This window comes from Carassius carassius, chromosome 9 (assembly GCF_963082965.1).
Source record: "Carassius carassius chromosome 9, fCarCar2.1, whole genome shotgun sequence".
Taxonomy (NCBI): Eukaryota; Metazoa; Chordata; class Actinopteri; order Cypriniformes; family Cyprinidae; genus Carassius; species Carassius carassius.
Window position 1 is genome coordinate 8,699,725 of NC_081763.1, and position 23,897 is coordinate 8,723,621.

A 23,897-nucleotide genomic window follows, 5' to 3' on the forward strand; every position below is an offset into this window, starting at 1 on the left:
CAAATGAATTCTTAGCAATGCATATTACGAACTAAAAATTAAGTTTTGATATATTTACGGTAGGAAATATACATCATATCTTTATGGAACAATGTCTTTACCTAACATCCTAATGATTTTTGGCATAAAAGAAAAATCTATAATTTTGACCCATACAGTGTTTTTTTGGCTGTAACTTAAAATATACCCCGCGACTTAAGACTGGTTTTGGGCTCCAGGGTCACATATGTCACTAGGCCTGTGTGTACTACAAGATACACAAACCCCAAAATGTTTGGCATTGGAGGGAATAAGCTTTCACCCCTTCAAACACATTGGTGTGATGTCAGAAATCAGCAGAAATTACTTCTAACTAAACTGCTAAGAAACGTGCGAAGACAAACGAAAGATGAAAAGACGACAGCGTTGGATGTGAATGACGCCGAGTGTGTTAGACAGACGAGACGGGTCTCTTAGCAACAGAAGATCCTGTTCACAGACACACAGGACATGAGCCTCTCCAAATAAACTGCTGCCGACCCCACAGGAGGGGTTTAATGCGCTCGTGTCCAGCTGTGCCACGTTTCTGTTATGTCTTTCTTTCTGTATGTGTGTGGGCATGTTTTTGTGACATCAGGACACAACTTACAAGGAGAGGGTGACTTATGAGGACATAACCCATGTCCCCATTTTTCAAAACGCTTATAAATCATACAGAATGAGTTTTTTTGAGAAAGTAAAAATGCAGAAAGTTTCCTGTGAGGGTTAGGTGTAGGGTTGGTGTAGGGCCATAGAATATACAGTTTGTACAGTATAAAAACCATTACACCTATGGGATGAACCCACTTTTCACAAAAACAAACGTGTGTGTGTCTGTGTGTGCTCACCTGGCTCCAGGTCGAGCTGGCAGAGGTACTGGGACGTGCTGAGCGTGACCACGACCACACGGTGGCGCTCTACATCCTGTCGCGTGGGCATCTGGAAGGTGAAGTACGCTCCGGAGATCAGGCAGTACTGCTGCACCAGCGGGTGCACCGTCTTCACCCAGCGGTTCCTGAAATAAACCCTGAACACACACACAAATGGGATGGTTCACCCAAAAAAATGAAGATTCGGTCATTTCCTCCCCCAAAACCATAAACAGATTTCAGTCCATCCACTCAAAGTACAACTCAACCAAAACTTTGCCGTATCAAAAACTTATGAAACCAATCATTTTTATAAGAAACGCATGAACTGATGAACTGTGCATTATAAAACCAGGGTTATTGATCAAGAAATTCATATGTTGTCAGCACAGGCCAAATTTTGAGATACTAAAAGTGAGACAACAGAGGAACACACTCGTGTGGGTGGTGTGCCAATGTGACCTTGAACTGAGAGAAAAACACAGTTTTAAAATACTCTGGGTGACTAACAGCATCAAAATTGCATAACAAATCTCCTTCCACAACGTCCAGCTTTCAAATCATTCAATGCCATGTAATCCTGTCCAATCACTTTTGTTTTATTCAATTTCTATTTAGCTTATATTACAGCGTAAGCTTTAGTAATTTTAGTACTTCAGTATAAACTTATTTTCAATTAGTTGCCACAGCAAGAATTCTGATTGCATGTTTTGTTTTTTACAAATTTTGTTTTAATTGTAGCAAACAATGACGGTGACAATCATACAGTGTTACCTGAGAGGTCGTGCGTGTGGATTGCCAGCCTCCACGTATGGATGAAAGTAATCTTTAATGTACAGATCTGCTGCACTGTTTGAATGTGTACAGATCAGAACCCTGAAACAAAGAGAGAACAACAGCCATCAGGACAAATAATCAAAAAATCAAGTTCAGCTCCTCTGTTCTTCAAGACGATTCCTCACGATCAGTGACGACTGTGTCACGATCTATACAAGTTAAGCTCCACTGGCAACTTCTGTGAAAAATTCATTTTGTCTCTCAAAACACACTTTTCCACTTACAATGGAAGTCTATGGTGTTTCCAGTTAGAACGGTCCAAGCAAGGTCAGTATGCAATTGTTTAACACTAAAAGTATAACGGTTAAGTCTTGTGGGTATATTTTTGAAAAAGTGTGCATTTTAATGTTTATCATTGTATAATGTCTTGCCTAATAGACTTCCATCATAAATGCATTCCTGTAAAGTAGAGTTCATACTCCTGTGTCTTTTTTTTTACGTCGTTTTAGTTTAGTCAACTTATACTGTTTTTAGTTTGGTCATTGTTTTTAGTCGCCAAAGCCTGGGGCTTTAAGAGATCTGGACAAAATTACTGCAATTTCACCTATAAGCAAAAATAAAGAAGTCCACCCAAAGACCTCATCTAGTTTCCGTATTTATGGTATCATCATATAAATTAACACACGGCATTATGAAAACTGGTCAAAATCAAAAGCTTAACCTGACATTTCTAATATTAATTCTAATCATTTCGAATTGTTTGCATTTTAATATTGCAACAACAACAAACATAGGGTTGCACGTTTAATCGAACGTGATTGTCATGCGCATTCTGTTACCAAAGCAGGTTCTGTAATCAGCAGTAAATCATCATCACATGCTTTCAGATGGAGCAGCATTTACTACACAGAGCTGTAGTTCACTGACAAGTTACACAGAGAGAGAAAAAATAAATAAATTCACAGACTATTTTATTGCGCGATTATGAAATCGAAGAAATCATTCGCGATAATGAAAGCTGTTTGCGTAAATACTGCTCCATCTGAAATCATGTGAAAATACCACATTTAATAACATATTTTGACTCCAAAATCTTCTGTTTCTTCAGCTGCAGGCATTTCCTTGATTTCTTCTTCGGGGCATATTTAGATTTCCAGCGTGAGAACGCCCTCTGGCCTTCGGATGGAGATTTACTGCTGATCACAGAACCGTGCTTCTCTGAAAGATTCACATGACAATTGCAGCTTCTGTCGAAACGCGATCTCGATTCCATTTTGATTTATCATGCAGCCCTACACAAAAAGTATTGTAGCACAGAGGTTGCGCAAGTACATTTATTCAGCAGCCACGAAAGCAAACAATATAGTCGAGATCCATGTTTGGATTTAGTAATTCATCACTGAGAAGGTTTAATGGCAGATTTATACAGCAAACAGCACTTGTTTATAGATCTGTTTTTAGATAATCAGCATTATTTGCACAGGTAAAGTGCATTACTCATGGTTGCAAAGATTAAAGTAAAACACTGGGGAAGAAAAGCTTTTGGCATCTGGCAACCCTAAGCTTGAAAACCACATAACTAAATCAACCCTAAGCTAATGTTTACATTTTCTTTACCTTTTTTTGTAAAAAAAAAAAAAAAAAAACAGACAAGAGTTTTGGATAGAGTTTTTATTTTTTAAACTATATTTTAGTCTCTATATTTTAGTTTCCATTAACCAAACTGCATACTAATGTAGTCACAGTTTCTGTGTAATGACATCCTCTTATTCGTCTCGTCTTAAGTCATGGAAAAAAGCGGTCAATGGATATTTTCCAACGGTATTTGACAGCCCGTGTAAATGCGTTTCTAGTTTGTTTTTTCACATACAGTGGGGATGACTGGAAATGATTTTCTATGGCAAATTTCTTTAAGGCTGCCCCTGTAAAGCAAGCTTTTCCTGCTCACCGTGTCTCGGGCTGCTTGAGGATGTGTTTGACAGCCTGGGCCAGCGTGAAGGTCTTGCCTGTGCCGTAGGGTCCGATGATGAGCACCGGTGGGAGGCTGATGGAGAGGGGGGTGGTGATGGCCAGAATAGCCTCCTTCTGCTTGGCGTTCAGACGGGGATCCAGCTGCTCATCCCACTGCCTGTGGCACCCAGGAAGAACAACTTACACACTGGCTACAAATGCGCCGCCAACACAACTGATGCCAACACACACAAGCAGATATTATTCATGTCCTCTGTCATTTTAGGTGCTTATAAAACCAAGAAGACAGTCTTTGTTAGACAAGGGAAAACTGCAAGCAGATCTCCAGATGTGTGTGTGTGTGTGTGTAAAACTCATTCGTTTTGGTCTTTGCGTGTGTGCTCGTACCTGTTGGGACTCCAGGGGATTGTGGGAGTGAGGCTGACATCTGGAAACAGGATCCCATTATCACGGACGCGATCCAGAGCATAGTGCATCTCACACAGAGGAAGCCTGTTCAGCTGAAACTGCAGCTCCACCTTGCATCCAGACACACACAAACACACACACACCTGCTGTTCAAACAGACTCTGCCAAGACTTTCTTGGTTTATTTGAACGCTCTTTTCTAGCAGCGCTTGCCATGTGCTACAGACAACACAACTAGCAGACGACTGAAAATGCCTTTCAGAGGAATGGTTTTCAATAGAGTAAAATAAACATCATTTTAATGTGTTACAAAACTAGCTTCATGTCCTTCCAAACCCATTGCTGTTGTCAGTGGGACACAAAAGGAGAAGTGTAGCAGAATATCCAGGCTGCTCTTTTCCATTCAATAAAAGCGAATGTGGATTGAGGTTTTTAAGCCCCAAAGTAATCATAAATGGTTTTTTACAAATCCTCGGAAACCATACAATACCATTCGACCATTTGGGGTAGGTTGGATAAAAAAAAAAAAAAAAATTCAGCAAGGACCAATTAAATTGAATGAAAGTGGCAGTAAAAAAATATATATAGATTTTAAATAAATGCTATTCTTCTGAACTTACTATTCAACAAAGACTGTCAAAAAAAAAGCTGCACAGCAGTTTTAAACAATGCACTGCAAAAAAAAAGGAAGATTTTCTTAGTATTATTTTCATGTTTTCTACTACAAGTATCTAAACATTCTTGAATCAAGATACATTTACTTGAGAAGCAAAATGACTAGATATTAGTCATTAGTGGAAAAAAATAAGAATTCTTTTATTTATTTTTTGCTTACAACAAGAAAAAATGTGCCAATGTGGAGAAAAAAATAGTCTTTAAGGTGATTTTAAGATTTTAAGGTGATTATGATGATTTCTGAAGGCTAATGTGACACGAAGACTGGAGTAACGATGCTGAAAATACAGCTTTGCCATAAGAAAAAATTTTATATATTAAAATAGAAAAATCTTATTTGATCACATAAATGCTGCCGTGATGAGCGAAATAAAATGACTTACCGACCCCAAACTTTAGCAGTGTATGAGCAACAGACTGAAACCACTCGGTTTCAGAAGACTTGCAATACACATACACTAAATACTTTGTAGACATCGCTTTCACAGAAGAAAATAATTCATACAGATTTAGAACAACCCGAGGGCAAGTAAATAACACAATTCTCATTTCTAGGTGAACTGAACCCTCTCTCTAGGCTTGGGAGGGTTACTTTAAGTAATGAGTAACTGTAGTGGAATACATTTTTAATGAAAAAGTATTTAGTAAAGTAATCCAAGAACCACAATAAGTAATGTAATCTGATTACTTCACAGTCACAAATGTAAATATGGTCATCATCAGAAATACTTGTAGAAAATTTTTTGTACCCTGATTACGTAACGCAGTTTTATGTTTTCCGTTGGACCCCAGCCCTGCACAGCATTAGAATTAATCCATTACCATCCCATTTATGGCTTGAAATGTACTGGGATAATTTTACAGTGACTTAAGGAACCATGTCAAAGTATCATGTGTGGAGACACAAAACCCAGGCTCACACAGGGATTCTGTGAGACAAAGGATACAACACTATTGAAATACAGTGAGAGAGAAGAGAGAGAGTGTGTGTGTGTGTGTGTGTGTGTGTGTGTTTATGTGTGTTATGCTGCAGGGCACAGTGATAAATAGGATCTGTTAGACGGAGTAAAGAGGGTAAATTAGGCCAAATCCTGCTCTTTGTCGAGGAGCATGCTTACAGAGTCTTGGCTTTGACAAAAGTCTCTGGGGTTTCCGCCATCACAATTCAATTTACAATGGCAAATGGCCATCACATATCTCTGGCACGTCTCTCTATGACAAGATAACCGAGCCTATACATAACAAGTAGAAAACAGTTTAACACTCTTGACCGTTTACATCAACACAGACATCAACCAATTAACGTCTTTTCCAGCAAGTGACCAGAAGCGAGAAGCTTGACGAGAAACCGTAAATATACACCAAACTTTACTGTAAAGGTATAACAGCTTGAAGGTTGAATTAAGTAGTTCAAGAGCGGTGGAGTTCAAGCATGAGAGTCCCAGGTGGCTGCTAGGGCGTCCCTAATTGGTTTCTAAGGTGTTCTGGCTAGTCACTACACGCTGCTAGGGCATTCTGGCTAGTCACTACACGCTGCTAGGGCATTCTGGCTAGTCACTATACGCTTACACTGCTAGGGCGTTCTGGCTAGTCACTACACGCTGCTAGGGCATTCTGGGTAGTCACTACATGCTGCTAGGGCATTCTGGGTAGTCACTATACGCTTACGCTGCTAGGGCGTTCTGGCTAGTCACTAAATGCTGCTAGGGCGTTCTGGCTAGTCACTACATGCTGCTAGGGCATTCTAGCTAGTCACTACAGGCTGCTAGGGCGTTCTGGCTAGTCACTACACGCTGCTAGGGCGTTCTGGCTAGTCACTACACGCTGCTAGGACGTTCTGGCTAGTCACTATACGCTTAAGCTGCTAGGCTGTTCTGGCTAGTCACTACATGCTGCTAGGGCGTTCTGGCTAGTCACTACACGCTTACGCTGCTAGGGCGCTCTGGCTAGTCACTACACGCTGCTAGGGCATTCTGGCTAGTCACTACACGCTTACGCTGCTAGGGCGTTCTGGCTAGTCACTACACGCTTACGCTGCTAGGGCGTTCTGGCTAGTCACTACACGCTGCTAGGACGTTCTGGCTAGTCACTATACGCTTAAGCTGCTAGGCTGTTCTGGCTAGTCACTACATGCTGCTAGGGCGTTCTGGCTAGTCACTACACGCTTACGCTGCTAGGGCGCTCTGGCTAGTCACTACACGCTGCTAGGGCGTTCTGGCTAGTCACTACACGCTTACGCTGCTAGGGCGTTCTGGCTAGTCACTACACGCTTACGCTGCTAGGGCGTTCTGGCTAGTCACTACACGCTTACGCTGCTAGGGCGTTCTGGCTAGTCACTACACGCTTACGCTGCTAGGGCGTTCTGGCTAGTCACTACACGCTGCTAGGGCGTTCTGGCTAGTCACTACACGCTGCTAGGGCGTTCTGGCTAGTCACTACACGCTGCTAGGGCGTTCTGGCTAGTCACTACACGCTTCGAGGGCGTTCTGGCTAGTCACTACACACTGCTAGTCAGTACATACTGCTAGGGCGTTCTGGCTAGTCACTACACACTGCTAGTCAGTACATACTGCTAGGGCGTTCTGGCTAGTCACTACACACTGCTAGTCAGTACATACTGCTAGGGCGTTCTGGCTAGTCACTACACGCTGCTAGGGCGTTCTGGCTAGTCACTACACACTGCTAGTCAGTACACACTGCTAGGGCGTTCTGGCTAGTCACTACACACTGCTAGGGCGTTCTGGCTAGTCACTACACGTTTCTAGGGCGTTCTGGCTAGTCACTACACGTTTCTAGGGCGTTCTGGCTAGTCACTACACGTTTCTAGGTCGTTCTGGCTAGTCACTACACGTTTCTAGGGCGTTCTGGCTAGTCACTACACGTTTCTAGGGCGTTCTGGCTAGTCACTACACACTGCTAGTCACTACACGTTTCTAGGGCGTTCTGGCTAGTCACTACGCGCTGCTAGGGCGTTCTGGCTAGTCACTACACGCTGCTAGGGCGTTCTGGCTAGTCACTACACGCTGCTAGGGCGTTCTGGCTAGTCACTACACGCTGCTAGGGCGTTCTGGCTACTCACTACACGCTGCTAGGGCGTTCTGGCTAGTCACTACACGCTGCTAGGGCGTTCTGGCTAGTCACTACACGCTGCTAGGGCGTTCTGGCTAGTCACTACATGCTGCTAGGGCGTTCTGGCTAGTCACTATACGTTGCTAGGGCGTTCTGGCTAGTCACTACACGCTTCTAGGGCGTTCTGGCTAGTCACTACACACTGCTAGTCACTACACGCTGCTAGGGCGTTCTGGCTAGTCACTACACGCTGCTAGGGCGTTCTGGCTAGTCACTACACGCTGCTAGGGCGTTCTGGCTAGTCACTACACGCTGCTAGGGCGTTCTGGCTAGTCACTACACGCTTCTAGGGCGTTCTGGCTAGTCACTACACACTGCTAGTCACTACACGCTGCTAGGGCGTTCTGGCTAGTCACTACACGCTGCTAGGGCGTTCTGGCTAGTCACTACACACTGCTAGGGCGTTCTGGCTAGTCACTACACGCTGCTAGGGCGTTCTGGCTAGTCACTACACGCTGCTAGGGCGTTCTGGCTAGTCACTACACGCTGCTAGTCAGTACATACTGCTAGGGCGTTCTGGCTAGTCACTACACACTGCTAGGGCGTTCTGGCTAGTCACTACACGTTTCTAGGGCGTTCTGGCTAGTCACTACACGTTTCTAGGGCGTTCTGGCTAGTCACTACACGTTTCTAGGGCGTTCTGGCTAGTCACTACACGTTTCTAGGGCGTTCTGGCTAGTCACTACACGTTTCTAGGGCGTTCTGGCTAGTCACTACACACTGCTAGTCACTACATGTTTCTAGGGCATTCTGGCTAGTCACTACGCGCTGCTAGGGCATTTTGGCTAGTCACTACACGTTGCTAGGGCGTTCTGGCTAGTCACTACACGCTGCTAGGGCATTCTGGCAAGTCACTACACGCTGCTAGGGCGTTCTGGCTAGTCACTACATGCTGCTAGGGCGTTCTGGCTAGTCACTACACGCTGCTAGGGCGTTCTGGCTAGTCACTACACGTTGCTAGGGCGTTCTGGCTAGTCACTACACGCTTCTAGGGCATTCTGGCTAGTCAATACACCCTGCTAGGGTGTTCTGGCTAGTCACTACACACTGCTAGGGCGTTCTGGCTAGTCACTACACGTTTCTAGGGCGTTCTGGCTAGTCACTACACGTTTCTAGGGCGTTCTGGCTAGTCACTACACACTGCTAGTCACTACACGTTTCTAGGGCGTTCTGGCTAGTCACTGCACACTGCTAGTCACTACACGCTGCTAGGGTGTTCCGGCTGGTCACTACACGCTGCTCGGGCGTTTCGGCTGGTCACTACACGCTGCTAGGGCGTTCCGGCTGGTCACTACACGCTGCTAGGGCGTTCCGGCTGGTCATTACACGCTGCTAGGGCGTTCCGGCTGGTCATTACACGCTTACGCTGCTAGGGCGTTCCGGCTAGTCATTACACGCTGCTAGGGCATTCTGGCTAGTCACTACACGCTGCTAGGGCGTTCTGGCTAGTCACTACGCGCTGCTAGGGCATTTTGGCTAGTCACTACACGTTGCTAGGGCGTTCTGGCTAGTCACTACACGCTGCTAGGGCATTCTGGCTAGTCACTACACTCTGCTAGGGCGTTCTGGCTAGTCACTACACGCTGCTAGGACGTTCTGGCTAGTCACTACACGCTGCTAGGACGTTCTGGCTAGTCACTACACGCTGCTAGGGCGTTCTGGCTAGTCACTACACGCTGCTAGGGCATTCTGGCTAGTCACTACACGCTGCTAGGGCATTCTGGCTAGTCACTACACACTGCTAGCGCGTTCTGGCTAGTCACTACACGCTGCTAGGTCATTCTGGCTAGTCACTACACACTGCTAGGGCGTTCTGGCTAGTCACTACACACTGCTAGTCACTATACACATTACTAGAATCTTCTGGTTGTTCGACAGGTGTTAATAGGCTACGGTGTTCAGAGTAGGAGATTGTAAGGATGCTAAAGTGTTCTCGCTGGTTTCTAGGGCTTTGATGTGCTTGGGTGTAAACTGGCTATTTTTTATAACATGCTCAGCATATGGGAGGCCTTTTTTGAATACTGTCATAACATACCTGCAGCTCCTGATCCGCCACCAGTCCTAGCTCGTCACAGCACTCCTTATAGACCCGCAGAAAGATGTAGTCTTTCGTCTTTTCCTCAATCAGGGCCTCATACACGCGTTCCTTGGCTCCGGCTGGCTGATTCTGACCCATCCGCTCCTTACAGAGAGGCAGCAGCAGCACAGAGTTGACCTTTGTCATTACCAGCCGCCCAGCCAGAGTATCTTCAGACAGCGTCTCTGTCAGCTTGAAGCGTGCGAACAGCTGTCCATTCTGAGCGTACTTGGCACCACCAGAAATGCCAGTCAACATGAAGCTCGTCACCAGCTGCAGGTTAACCTTGATGTTGAACCTGAGAAAAAAAAAAAACAGCACGTTTAGGAGAACATGAAAAGGCAATGTTGGTTGTTACAGTTAATGTCTGCCAACTACTGACCTCAGTTTACATGTCAGGAAACATAAATAAAGGAATAATAACATATCAATAATTAAATCACAATATGTAGAATACAATATGATACTTCCACAAACAATGCTCACTTGCTTTTTCAAAAAGACCACTAGCGACCTCTAGTGGCAACAAATACGGAACTATTAGGAAATATTTTAGAAGGACATTTCATTATATAAGCTCAATCAAGAATTGATATGAAATTTGATGCATATTGACTCATGCAAAAGTCAGTGAAACTAAAAGCTCCAGTCTGCAATCTCCAGGTGTCGGTGCACACCTTTTATCAACACTTCAGCAAACAAAGTTGGATTTACAAATGACCCTGATATTACTGTGCTGCTGTAAAAGTCAAAGTGGACCAGACGTGACGGTGGATCCTCAGATTACTCACTTGCTGACTTCTTTGTACTGAGCGATCTCCTCGATGTAGAGCAGGTCGTGCAGGCGGGGCTGGTAATTGTCTCTGGTGAGGGTTTTGTCCAGCACAGACTGGGTGAAGAGCTGGTCGGCAGAGAGGGGGATCTGATAGCGGGTCAGTAGACTGCGCTCTAGATCCATGTTTTCATTCGGTACAAACTCCACGATGGTTTTACATGACGAGTCCCAGCGCTTGGCCGTCATCAGGAGCTGCTGTCGTGCCTGCATCAAGTGCTCCAGATCTGTGGGATCATGGGTAGTGGATAATGATGAAATGCTGATCTAGGCTCAAATTTGACAAGATACTGATATGCATGCAGTTAGGAATCTGTGAGGGGAGACATGTGTCTAGTATGTTTGTATATACATGCATAAATACATGCCTTTATAGGTCAGCTAGTTAGATTTGTTGCAGGGTTCTTTCCTTTGCTGCAATAGCACATTTTCAGCAGAAGGCACCTGACTTGGTGCTTCTTTTGTATTGCATATAAACTAAATAAATAAATAACAGCACAGACCCTCTAAAACTTCCTTTTCGTCTTGCACAAAAGAATCAAAGTCCTGCTCGCTTGAAGCAACAGGAGGTTTGAGTAAAAGTAAAACGTTGAGCATTTTCCCGCTGTCCTACCTTCAATGGAGGCGGCGTCCACCATCACTCGCTGCATGAGCACGGGCTCGGAGCCGAAATCAAAAACCGCGGTCTGCCGGAAGGTCCCGAAGATCTCCGTGCAGAAGGAGACCTCCACGGTGTAAACGCAGTGGTCCATGCCGTTCTGCGCCAGGCCCGGGGCGCTCCACTCCTGACAGCCGCCCTCACACACCTCCTGGGGCACCTGGGTAGACACGTCCCCGGCCAAGACCGCAGTGATGGAGAAATGTGGCCGGTTGGCATCGTAAAGCAGAGCGATGCGGTGTAGCGTACGGACCGGCTGTTTGAGACAAAACAAATTCCCGCTTGTATCAGCCCAGAGATTTAAATCCTCTTCCAAGATCACGCACACTTTCAGCTTTAAAGTCAACACAGCCCCGTGTTAAGCAGGAAATAGAAAATTCAATGAAGAAACATACAACAGAAAATCATCATTTGCCATCATTTATCAAATGTTTTATTAGCTTAAAAAAATAACATGCACAATAAGAAGTATTAAAGTTAATTGATTTTGCATTGACTTTAACTCTGAATACATTATCAGATTTGAACTCGAATTCGAAAGAGACAAACTTGTGGAAAGAGAGGCTAGATTGTCCAAACCTTGCAGTAGAGCGTGAACGTCCAGGAGTGAGATGATTTCTTGGTGTTGACGGTAATTGAGAGATCGGAGCTGTGCTCCACTGTAACTCCATCCACACAGTCATTCATCTGCACCACACGACAAACCATTAAATCAACAGACGGCCAGCATCTGACTCTGTTGACTGTACAGGGCCACCACAGTGTGTCAAAATATTCTTTCTGTAAACAAACTACGCTACAGTGTAGTCAATGGTTGCCAAAGAGTTTCCAAGAGCCACAGCGTGTATTAAATAAGGGTCCCGCTATCAGCATGTAATATAACTAGCTCTACATCAAGAGTAGACTTCAGAGTAGTAATACACCACAATAAACCAAGAAGTTTTCATTTAACTCAAGTCAAACTGACTTAAAGGCAGGGTAGGTGATTTGGTTCCAAACCAGTTTTTGTTATGCTGGTTGAAAGTCACAGCCCAATAGAAATCACTACGTTATGTGGTCTAAAAAAATATAGTAATATTTATTTATATTGTCTGCGGAAGGCACAGAACCAGGTCATAAAATGTTCGTCCAATCACGTTCCTCTGTCCGAGGAATACGATAGGCTGTCCTACTTGCTTGTCAAAGTATGTATTTGCATACCTCTACGCAGACATTAACATTTTCAGTGTGTTACATTATGCTACTGCAGACCAAACGAGAATGGATGTCGTTATTTTTGTAATATTATGAGCTCTGTACTGTAATCTGATGTGATTTTGGAGGAGGCGTGGCTTTGGAGAGTGATTTGCAGGGAGGGTGGGGAACTGCATGCATAAGGGATCTTATGCATATATTTAGTAAAAAAGAAAAAGTTTCCTTGCAATCTAATGAGTTTATGGATGCTGAATGGCTTTCTTGAGGTAAATGTAACGTTACATGACATTGTTTACAAGCAGTTTTATTAAAACTGATTCAACAAATACAGTTAAAGTTGTACTGTTTCTTTTAACATTCAATCTGATGTTCGTTCATATTTATTTTGTGCTATAACTAGTAACAAAGTCGAACTGATGTGGCTACAGTGATCTGTTACGCCACAAAGAGTGTCAAAAGTTTTTAGTTGAACTTCGTGATCAAACTGACAGGATTTGGGGGCTGAGACTTTGTTTCATATCAAAAGTTACAAAGCTAACTGCAATTAATAGATGGTCGGTCTCCACAAATAAGAGGTTCGCGTATCAACCGAACACAACAAGGACTAAAAGATCTTGGTTCATTACAATGAAAAAAAAAATTCAAAATCAGAAATCGATATTGCTTGATAATTAAACATCACCATTTTGGTCAATTTCAGCCAACTTTTAGTTGTATTTCAATGAAGTTTCAGTGCATCACTACTCCATTTGGCCTTTAGTAAGCTGGTTGCATCTTACTAGTGACTCTCTAGTGAACTTAGATATACGATTAAGCGGACTTTACCACTCTCTCCGGAGTGAGGGAGTTGATCCACTTCTCGATGAGCACCTCCATGTAGTTCTCAGAGAAGTGCTTGCCCTCCTGCTGCTGTTTGAGGCGGATGAGTCGAGAGGCGTAGCGCTGCTGCCATTCGGTCAGCTCCTCCTGAGAGTGAGCCGAGGTGCACTGAGCTCCATACCGACACAGACCCTGCTCTAAATACCTGTCACAAACCAGCAAAACAGCACATTACAATCCATCAACAACAGAGCAACAGCACACAGTTTGGACAAGGAAGCTGTGCTGAAAATCAACTCTATTTGCTGAAAGGACTAGTGTACCTTTTACACAACGTGTACTCCTCACTACTAGTGACCCCTCGAGGAGGAGGACGAAACTGCCAGCCTTCCTGAACATCTGTCCAGAGAACACCACAAAGAAAGAAAGAGGAAAGAACGACAGATAGCGTGTCAGTGCAAACACCAAAGCTCACATAAGAGCCAGAATATCAGAGATGAAGGAGGATCCAGGATGCATTGTGAAACTGAAGTGGAACTCACCCTCCTTGTTCTCTTCAGAAAAAACTGATGCCATTTTACTCCCCACAGCCTGCAATTTAGACCACCCTTGTGAGTCACACGCACTATTCTCTGACTCCTAGTCATACATAAAAGCTGTGGTGAGAGGTACTAGTTCTTGAAACCAAAAGTCATTTGAAGGCAAGGGTTGACGTTTTCAGAGAATGATTTCATAAAGAAATGCACTTAATTTGTTCATTCGGTAGCCATCATTAAATTGAGTCAATAGAGTTCTTGTTTTATGTCAATGTCACAGTGTGACTCTTTAGCTCCGCCCACTTACAGGACGCCTCCATGAGCTCGATCGTTTCCAGAGAGAAGCGTACAGCTGTATCGGTCTTTTACAAATCTGAACAAACTCGAAATAAAAACTCTTCTGAAATATGAGGGATGCAATATTACTCTATAGGTACTCAAGATTAACATGAGATTGGCAGAAACTGTGTGGGTTATGTCCCCTTTGAGAATGGGTAATATAAGAAACAATCACAGTAAGACAAACTGACCTCTATTTCTGAGAGGAGCATCTTCAGTCTTGTCATGTCTTTAGTCATGATCCCGTTCTATGACAACCAAAAAGCATTTGTATATTTTAGTAAATTAAAAGGAGAGAGGTTTCCAATATAACATTTACAGCACAACTATAAAATGGAGAACAAAACTGTAAAGCTTACGGAGCTCCTAAAGCTGAACGCACAATTGTATCGTTTAGCAAAGGTTTACAGAGAAATTATAAAGTTTGCAGCACATCTATAAAAATTTAAAGCAAACTGTAAACGCTTACAGAGAACTTGGTTGAAAACAAAATTGTACAACTGAGAAACAAAATTGTAATTTTAAGGATTATAGCAAAATTTCAGTTTATAGCACAAATGCAAAGTTTACAGTATACTTTGTGGAGTGAAACTGTAAAGCTTTACAGAGCAACTAAAATTGAAAGCAAAGTTTACAGAGCTGTAAGCGTTATAACAAAAACAGTAAAGCTTAAAGAAAACTTAGCCGAGAACAAAACTATCATTTAGAGTGCAATGTTTACAGCACAAATGTAAAATTCAATGCAGAACTGTAAAGCTTTCAAAGCACCTGAAGTTGAGAGGAAGAAAACTCAGGTTTAGAGCAAAATCAAAGTTGTAAAGCTTGTTCAAAAATAAATCTTAAACATTTGTAAGGTTTGAAGAAAATAGTGTAGAGCGCAACTGTAAAGTTTACAGATACACCAAAGTTGAGAGCAAAATTGTAACGTTTACAGCATAATCCAAAATGTCTTTCATTAAAATGAACTAATGTAAATAGTTACCTAAAAGCTTTTACAAGCAAGATAAAATCTGAGATACATATCACAAAGTCAATTTGATACACAATAAATGAAGCTAGCTCATCTGTTTACCAGTGGTTCTCCATAGAGGGCTTTAGAGAGAACACTGCACACTTCCTGTAAGCTTCCATCCAGCAGCAGACTCTGAAGACCTGCCCTGAAACTGCCCTCTCCCTTCCCCAGCTCCTCAGCAAACACTGCGGGAACAAACACACCCGACGGATCAAACCAGACTTCCCATAATCCTGAGCTGTCTGATGAAAGGCATGGTTCTACTGGAGTGCCTTTTATCCAATTACACAGGTATCACAATTTTGATAGATCATACTATTTTATGTTTCATCTTGTTTTCGTTTTTAAAAAGATTGTTTACACATCTACTACTAATATATATATATATTTTTTTTTTTTTACAGATGAGCAAATTATGGCCTTGATTAAAGGCCAAAATAAATAAATAAACATTAAAGGCACAGTTCCCCTAAAAATGAAAACTGTTATTTTCTTACCCTCGTGTTGCTCCAAACCGGTATGAACGACTTTATGACAGTTAACGGTAGCCATTGACTGCCACGGTTTTTCTTCTTCTCCATATTATACCAGTTAATGGCTACCGTCAACTTTTTGGTTAGCAACATTCTTCAAAATATCTTCATGTGTGTTCAACGGAAGAAGGAAATTCATAGAGGTATTATCTTACCGTGCTTGCAGTCTTCATCAGCCTGATCGTAGTCCTTCTGTTGAATCAAAAAAAGCACAAATTGTTTCTTACTTTTCCACCTTCCTTATCAAAACTATATGTTATGCAGTAAAAAAAAAAAAAAAAAGAAAACTAAGAAATTATAGTGAAAATTATAGGCACTGTGAAAGGTCCACATTAATTCATACTTAAGCATTTAAAAGCAAACTCTTCTTAGTTTTACAAACGGAGTTAAAAAATGATTTTCTCAATACATTAACTCTGAAGTAACCTGTATAACAACAATTCTTCCTGATGTCTTGACTTCATAGAGCTTTAGAACACAGCAAATCTTCCTGAAACACCAGTTTTAACAGAAACATCTTCCAAGATGGTTACATCTTTTAATTAAAAACTCTGTTGTTGTTGTTGTTTTTGCAAAGAGACAAGGTAGGACAATAATACACATCACCAGACAAATACAAACAGTGACAAAACAGTAACTAAATGTTGTAAAAGTTGTAAGGTACATGTCTGATTGGCAGTATAGGTATGACCTGATCTTCTGTGTTGCTTTGTCACTTATGTCTTCATAAAGTCACAAAAAGGAAAAGGTATAAAAAAATGAACAGCACAACAATTCCCCAAACACTTAATAATAATAAATGTATAATAAATGTAGAAACCAAAAACATGGATGTGTTTCTATGACATGCAGCGGACGGTCGGCCTCACCAGCTGGAGTCGTGCTGCTATGCGGTAGAGCAGGGCACGCTTTCGGAGGAGGGCCGTGCCGGGGGACGGGGGCCCCATGGCCAGCAGGGCCTCGGTGCTGTGAGCCACTGCCGCCTCATACTCCTGCCTCACTAATGATCCAATGGCCTCGTCACATGACTTCTGTGGCCTTCTGTCCTCCATGACTCTGGGACAGAGTTTCTGTCATGGGAAATACAAAGGGTTAAACACCTCAAAACTGAATTTTAGTGGATGCATGAGGTTCACATCCACAGTCAGAGAATCTCACAATGCTTTGGGTGTTCAGTTTGAACACTAAATCTATTTTATCATCATTCAAAAATTAAAAATTGTGGAAATACTCCGTTCGATAAAGTTGCCTTTCTTTAAAATCAAAGAACACTGTTGATATATAAATTGACATATGTATGTATTGACATATAAAGCTGCGTCATTCAGATTTTAAGTCTTTTAATTTGGAATTAAGCTTTTCAAACGTATGAGTATTATTCAAGGCTGAAATGAGTAGAAAAGCAGCTGAAGGCACACAAAGTGTGTTTATCTGAAGAACTGAAACTTGCTGAACACATAAAATGGAGTTCAAATAGACATTTCCCACCGGTCGCACTGGTTTGTGCAAATACTGTTGTAGTGTGGTGTCACTTTTCCTTTTCTGTAATAATTAGGTCACAGCTGTGGCGTCCATCTGGACTGAGTTAGCGGAGGCGGCTGTGAACACTTTTTCCACATTGTTTTTTTTTTTTGTTTGAGCGAATGCTCCAAAAATTTTATTACATGCAACTAAACCAAAATCCAAAATAAAATAAAAACTTTATGATATCAAATTAAAAATAATAGTAAATTAAATAAAGATACTACTTGCTATAGTATTTTGTACATTTCATGTTTTTAGTAAGTTCTATTTTTGGTCTTTTTATGCGTTTATTTTGACAGGACAGTAGAGATTAGACAGGGGATCTGCGAAGGTCCTTGAGACTGGAATCAAACTCAGGTTGCACTACATGTTGGTGTACTAGCCACAAGACTATCAGCTATCCATCATTTTACTTACATTAGAAAAATGCAAATACCAGTGTGTGCGCACTGAGCACACGGTATACATCACCCGAGTACCATAGTATTTCCATCACTGCACAATGATACCACTAAGTACTTTCTGTATGGGTTACAAACATTCATTATCATTGCTATACATCATATGCTGTTATAATGTGCAGTAAAATAAACAGTAATGCCATTGCTTCACAAACGTGACGCTAGAGTCTCCATCAAAACACCACAGTCAATATGTTTATTGTTACTACTGTAAAACCATATATGGGTTTCTTGGTCTCTTTTTGGTTCCTTGTTTTTATTTATGGACACTTCTCTTCAAAACATACCAAGTTCTAAGATTTACTGCAGTAAGAATAACTTACTGTAAATCAGCCACGCTCAATGATAAATAAAAATATGCTTATTCTTGTGGGGTTTTTTTTAGAAGTTAATATCATTCTGCTGAATATACTCGCCCAAAATATGCCATAGCTTTACATGACTGTAAATATACAGCAGCTTTTTCTCTCAACATTAACGTTATTTTACATTATTAAAATAATGCAGCCGATGTGCTAATAAACAGAAAACTTTATCAACTTCTTACCATGGTAGGACTGAAATAAGACATATAAAATAATTAAATTAATTCTATATTAAATGTTCACTGGTTACCGGCCAGTTATGTAATAATGTAAACTCATATGTAAATATTTATCGAATCGACTGCAGGCTGCTTTAAGCTCAAGTCAAGAGGATACTCACATAGTCCTACATTATACATACATAACAGGATATAAATAACTGTATTGTTGTTGATATTTGCATAATGTTAAAAACCCTGAGCGGAGTTCCTCACTCACACACCGTGAGAATGAGACCGTCAGGTATCAAACAATAACAGTCTTCACAAACCAGCATCTAATTAACCTCCAGCGCACCAAACAAGGCAATAGAGCCTCGGTAAAATATATAAACACTCTATATTTGGATTCCGGGTCAGTTAATAATAGATGTCCAGTCTGAGTGCGAGTGTGTGGCCGCGTCTCAAAAGCCAGCGAGCTGCCTACCGAGAGAACATCCACGCGCACCGCGGACGCGCTCGAGACGCTCGCTTCCAGCGTTCGGTTCCTTCTCTCAACCGGTTCGATTCGAACGTGCTATTCGAACGTTCGAAAAAAGCGCTTCCGACGCCCAGACGTGATGTCCAGGAAGGAAGAGCGCTCGGTTTTTAAACACAGCTGCCGTGTCCATCCTAAATAACAACAACAACTGCGTGTGTGCCGCCACATTCACGCAAACACACACTAAACCAGCCACAACGTGCACTTATACACACGATATGTGATTACTGGACGAGCATAGCGGTTGATAACCACGATTTAGAGAGAGAGAGGGGGGGTGGGGGGTTATAATGTGTGTGTTTGCACTGCGATGATCGCTGCTCTCATGGCCTTGAGCTCCAGCCGCCCCCGGACACAGATTCACACGATCCTGCATGAACATGAACAAAACAATCTGCACTGAATCTCACCCTCACACACCCCAAGCACACGCTCTGTCCGTGTGTGTGATGAACGGCTCAGATGGGAAGCGAATATCACAGCTCAACGCGAACATCTTTAGCTGCTAGTCAGAGTCGCGCAGCTGCGACCAGGCCTTTTCATCATCACGTTAACCGTGCAAACGCGCGCCGCTATACCCTGCGTCCTGACGCGCGGGACACGCGAGCTGACAGCGGGGTCGACGGCAGGACAGGTGTGAGGAGGGCGAACGCTGCACCTCAGGAAGGTGTTAGAGGAAGTCTGCACTTACCTAGCTTTACTTTCTACGCCATCTTGGATCCACTTGTCAGCCTGTCGCAGTGCATTATGGGTCAAATATTTCTGCGCACTTCTTCCTGCCACTGCACAGGACTCTCACGCTTTAGAGATTGATGTTTATTTATTTCTAAACATTATACAAATAGTGATACAAATATCAACAAAATAAAATTACAAAAATAATTAAATAATTTAAAAAGGGGTCTTTTTAATACATCACAAACTGCATTTAAATATATATATATATATATATTACATGTCATTAAAAATCTGAAAAGAGTTACAAACAGATGAAGATTTTAAAGCTTGTTTGTTCTTAGACAGTTGGATCAATGAAAGGCTTTGTTCAAATTCTCTCGTTAAAACAAAACAGAGAGGTCTGGGGTTTATTTGAGAATATTTGCAAGCAGCAAAATTAGAATCGCTACATAAAACCGTTTTTTTTTTTGACTGTTGGTACTCAAAACCCAGCACTACGTCCCTCTGAGACCAGACACATACATCATACATTTTCACTCCTAATGAAGCCTAAAACAATCTTGCTGAAATGTCTTTGTAAATGGACAGTTCTGAAAGAGATGAGCAAGAGTCATCAAAAAAAGATCAACTGAAGCAAATATCACTTTTGAGTTTCTTCATGATTTGCATGATGAAATCTCCATTACTTTGTTAGTTAATAAGTAAGTATGAGGACACATCCACAGGTATTTCCAGAAGATGTTCCCCACTGCATTATTTAGTTCAGTCACCGCTGGCAGAATAATAATATCCTGCTCAAATAATGAAGGCTTTCAGCTTTTTAATATGACTGGTCCCTTCACCCACTCCCTTTCTAAAATATAAAGGCATGCTGTATAGTTTCATTTTGAAAAAAAGAATATTTATATTGAACAATATAATTATTAATAAATTGGCTTTTAAATAAATAAATACAAATCTGGAAATATTTACTTGATTTAATTGATTTTTCTACTCAATTATTAGATTTATAAACCTCTCTCTCTCTCTCACACACACACACACGTATGTATATATATATATTTTTTTTTTATTCAAAAGAATTTGTATAGAACTAATCACACTATTTGTCAAATGTTTGGATTTATGATTTTTTAAAATTATTTTCTCTCATGATCTTATGTTCAAAATTGTTAAAAACAGTAATATTATTAAATATTATTATAATTATAAGTGTTCTATTATTATTATTATAGATAATTATTTAATTATAGATCAGCATCAATACTCTTCAATGTCACGTGATCCTTCAGAAATCAATCTAATGCGCTGATTTGCCGCTCAAGAAACATTTATTATTAGTATCATTGTGCAAAACAGTTTTGTGGTTTCATATTTTTGTGGCTTCATATTTTTGTGGCAACTGTGATAGCCTAGGTTTTCCAGTGTGCTTTGATTAATTAAAAACTCTTTGGTCAATTTAAAGCATCCTTGTTGAAAAAAAGTACCCCAAATCTATTCTAATCAATCAGAGATTTTTTTTATTTACTGAATATTCATTTGTTTAATATTTGTCACAAAATCTTGTATGTTGTAGTGTATTATATGTTACAAGAGCATATAAGTGATCCAGTTATGTTTTTCTTAACCATTCGTAAATTCACAAACAAAGCCGCTCTTCTTCGTTGGTTTTTATCGCCGCGGTTGTTGTGTGAGTTCACGGTCAGTAGCGCCTCCTGTCCCTTGAAGGCGGTATTGACTGATGTCCACACTGCTGTAATGCAATGCGCCACACCGCCACAGTGTGTCTTTCTCCTCGCAAACTTACCATCCCGCGCTAGCGCAGCGGAGGAAACGACAGCTTGACAACATCTCTCGTTTCACTAGACGAGGAAAACAATGCCATTAACTCCAGGTGCACCGAGTTTACGCTGAGATTGACACGAACCATCGCTGTATCATCTATGTGGAGCGGGACAGGTGCACGGGGTGCAGGGCTACATCAGCAAGAAGGCACAGAATCGCTTCGTTTTCAAGTTTAAAAGCCCATAAACACCGAGACGCCGTCACAGTCGTCTTCTCGGGTGCGTTTCCGGCGTGTTTCCCAGTGCGTAAAAACGCACGAGCATCGGTAAATTCCAGGAGTGAATTGATTGCAACATCACGACGGCGAGCTGCGCGTGCAAGTGTGTGACTGCGCTGCAAACACAACGACAGGAGCGTCCCCGCAGAAGTGCACTGATCTTTCCCATCTTTATATATGACAGCTCGTGATTGCATGCATCAGCAGATGGCTGAACTGATTTAGCTGATCACTGGCACTCGATCTAGCGTGGGAATCGAAGGAGTGGACGATGTTGTTGAAGGAATACCGGATATGCATGCCACTAACAGTGGAAGAGGTAAATTTTGGAAGTTTATATTTAGTCATTGTGATGGTAAGATGTAAAAAAAAAAAAAATTCGTTTCAATATATCCAGTAACTCATTTGGAGATGCGAATCAGATAGCGTTTACTCCAGTTACTTTTACTGCAGTTAATCTACCCCAAATGCAATTTTCGTCTATTTTAGTTAAATTCATTCCAGTTGAATTGTTTGCAACTTTCCCCCTGTCCCCCTCCAGAAACATGACAGAAACCCACAGTTCAGTCCACTTGGTGGTGCTGTGGAACTTCCCCTTCCCGCTAATGCTGTTGTTGTTCAACCAGTGTGGCTTTGACGTTGTTCTAATGTACTTTTTAAATGGGAAAACAAGATGGTGATGATTATTTTCATAAACTGTTCACTGCAGCCACTGGATGAGAACCTATTTCACAACGAGTCATTTACACAGAATAGCCCTGTGCCAAATGTCTCCCTTCCAAGCCCCAGCTCGTTCACTAATAGAAATGGCCATAATCTTTTATTTTACAAAGTAGATGAAAGATTAGATTACATTACATTGGTTTGTTTGGATCCCCTGAAAACAATTCATGACTTGGATTCAAAATCAATCTGGAGAATCAATGCATCGCAAATAAACACAAGGACAGTCTGAAAGAACAAATTAAATCAGATGCACTCCTAAAAGTTGACAAAATAAGTTCTTGGCAATTCAGTATCATGCATGAAGGAAAACTTGGACGAGGAGTTTATGCAAAATCTCCTCTATGAAATGTAAATGTGTGTGGATAAATATGAATCTTTGTATGTTTTATTAGTTTATATCACCCCGTTTGTTGATCATAATGTCTTCATAAGCCACATTTAGTGCTTTTAATGTGATCAAAACATATTATCCTGACTATTTCTGTTCCCAGTAACTATATGGTATCAATCTAGTAGCAGATGTGCATGCGCATAAATCTGCATCTCAAGTCGACTGACTGAATGTAACTGTAATTGGCTGGAATGAGTTTGAGATCAGATAAATCAGCGCTTCTTTAGTACAGCTCCAGAGTGGCTGCTGTCTTTCCGTCATGTGCCTTCGTGCGTCTGCAGCCCATCTGCTGACTGACACCACAGATGTATTTAGTGTTCAAGCAAGCTGCATGTTGAAAAGCATCATCGTTAATATCCTTGGTTAATAAATCTATGTACCCATCCATTTGCACACTGTAAACAGAGTAAGCTAAACCCCAAATAAGCATTACATTCTGATGTTTTTTCTTCTGGTTATCATTATAAATCAATTAGCACATTTCTAATGTGTTTGTGTACATGGGCGTGTGTTTTAATAAGAGGGAACGGCCATCTGCAATCGTTCTGGATGATCGGTGTACCTAGCAACGGCTGAGACTGTTAGTTTGGTCAATTAAAGGTCTCATGAGAGGTTACTGAGCTGATAGCGCGATCACAGGTTCAAATGATGTTGACTGCCATCAAGGACATTTCCTTGGCTCTTGGAAACAAGCATGCAGGGAGCAAACATTCATCATAACGTTTATCCTTGAGTGATAAGACCTCTAAGTCACCTCACTGAGTTAATTAATTATAGATAATTCAGTTGTGGAGCGATGCCAGAAAAAGCACTGCAGGAGTGAGGTGATAAAGAGAAACCACTTGCCCTGAGCTTTAGATCATCTCATCGCAGTTTCCCTTTCAGATACCTCAGAAAATAAGCTGTGAATCTTTACGTCGACATCAAATTGCAGAATGAATCCGTTTCATTCAGTATGCATTTGAATATGTATATATATTTGAATATATATTTGAATATATATTTAAAATGCATTGTTTCATTAAAAAAATAAATAAATAAAAATAATTTTCTTAAAGTAGTACCATTTTTATTTAATCTTTTTTTTTTTTTTTTTTTTTACCGAAAGTAATTTTATACTTTGTAATGTACTAAAAATAAAATGT

General features: G+C 41.4%; 2 protein-coding genes across 4 annotated transcripts in view; one reads left to right on the top strand and one right to left on the bottom strand.

Moving 5' to 3' along the window:
- Positions 1-19,685, bottom strand: part of LOC132148857 (probable helicase with zinc finger domain) — a 55,243-nt gene extending 35,558 nt beyond the window's left edge. Inside the window, exons 1-16 of one of the 3 annotated variants that reach the window (XM_059557600.1) lie at positions 19,587-19,685; positions 16,716-16,916; positions 16,002-16,038; positions 15,374-15,498; positions 14,493-14,549; positions 13,969-14,017; positions 13,750-13,825; positions 13,433-13,631; positions 11,993-12,100; positions 11,369-11,669; positions 10,715-10,982; positions 9,882-10,221; positions 4,023-4,153; positions 3,613-3,792; positions 1,662-1,763; positions 867-1,045 (exon numbers count right to left, since the gene is read on the bottom strand). In XM_059557600.1, coding sequence (XP_059413583.1) covers positions 867-1,045; positions 1,662-1,763; positions 3,613-3,792; positions 4,023-4,153; positions 9,882-10,221; positions 10,715-10,982; positions 11,369-11,669; positions 11,993-12,100; positions 13,433-13,631; positions 13,750-13,825; positions 13,969-14,017; positions 14,493-14,549; positions 15,374-15,498; positions 16,002-16,038; positions 16,716-16,898 — 2,335 coding nt within the window. In that variant the 5' untranslated portion in view covers positions 16,899-16,916; positions 19,587-19,685. Of the gene's footprint in view, positions 1-866; positions 1,046-1,661; positions 1,764-3,612; positions 3,793-4,022; positions 4,154-9,881; positions 10,222-10,714; positions 10,983-11,368; positions 11,670-11,992; positions 12,101-13,432; positions 13,632-13,749; positions 13,826-13,968; positions 14,018-14,492; positions 14,550-15,373; positions 15,499-16,001; positions 16,039-16,715; positions 16,917-19,305; positions 19,563-19,586 lie in introns of those variants that run through there. The other 2 variants (XM_059557602.1, XM_059557599.1) reach the window with 2 other exon arrangements.
- A 1,630-nt stretch (positions 19,686-21,315) lies between these two features.
- Positions 21,316-23,897, top strand: part of LOC132148859 (cytoplasmic phosphatidylinositol transfer protein 1-like) — a 95,522-nt gene continuing 92,940 nt past the window's right edge. Inside the window, exon 1 of the mRNA XM_059557604.1 lies at positions 21,316-21,954. Within this exon, the coding sequence (XP_059413587.1) occupies positions 21,907-21,954 (48 nt within the window). The 5' untranslated portion in view covers positions 21,316-21,906. The remainder of the gene's footprint in view (positions 21,955-23,897) is intronic.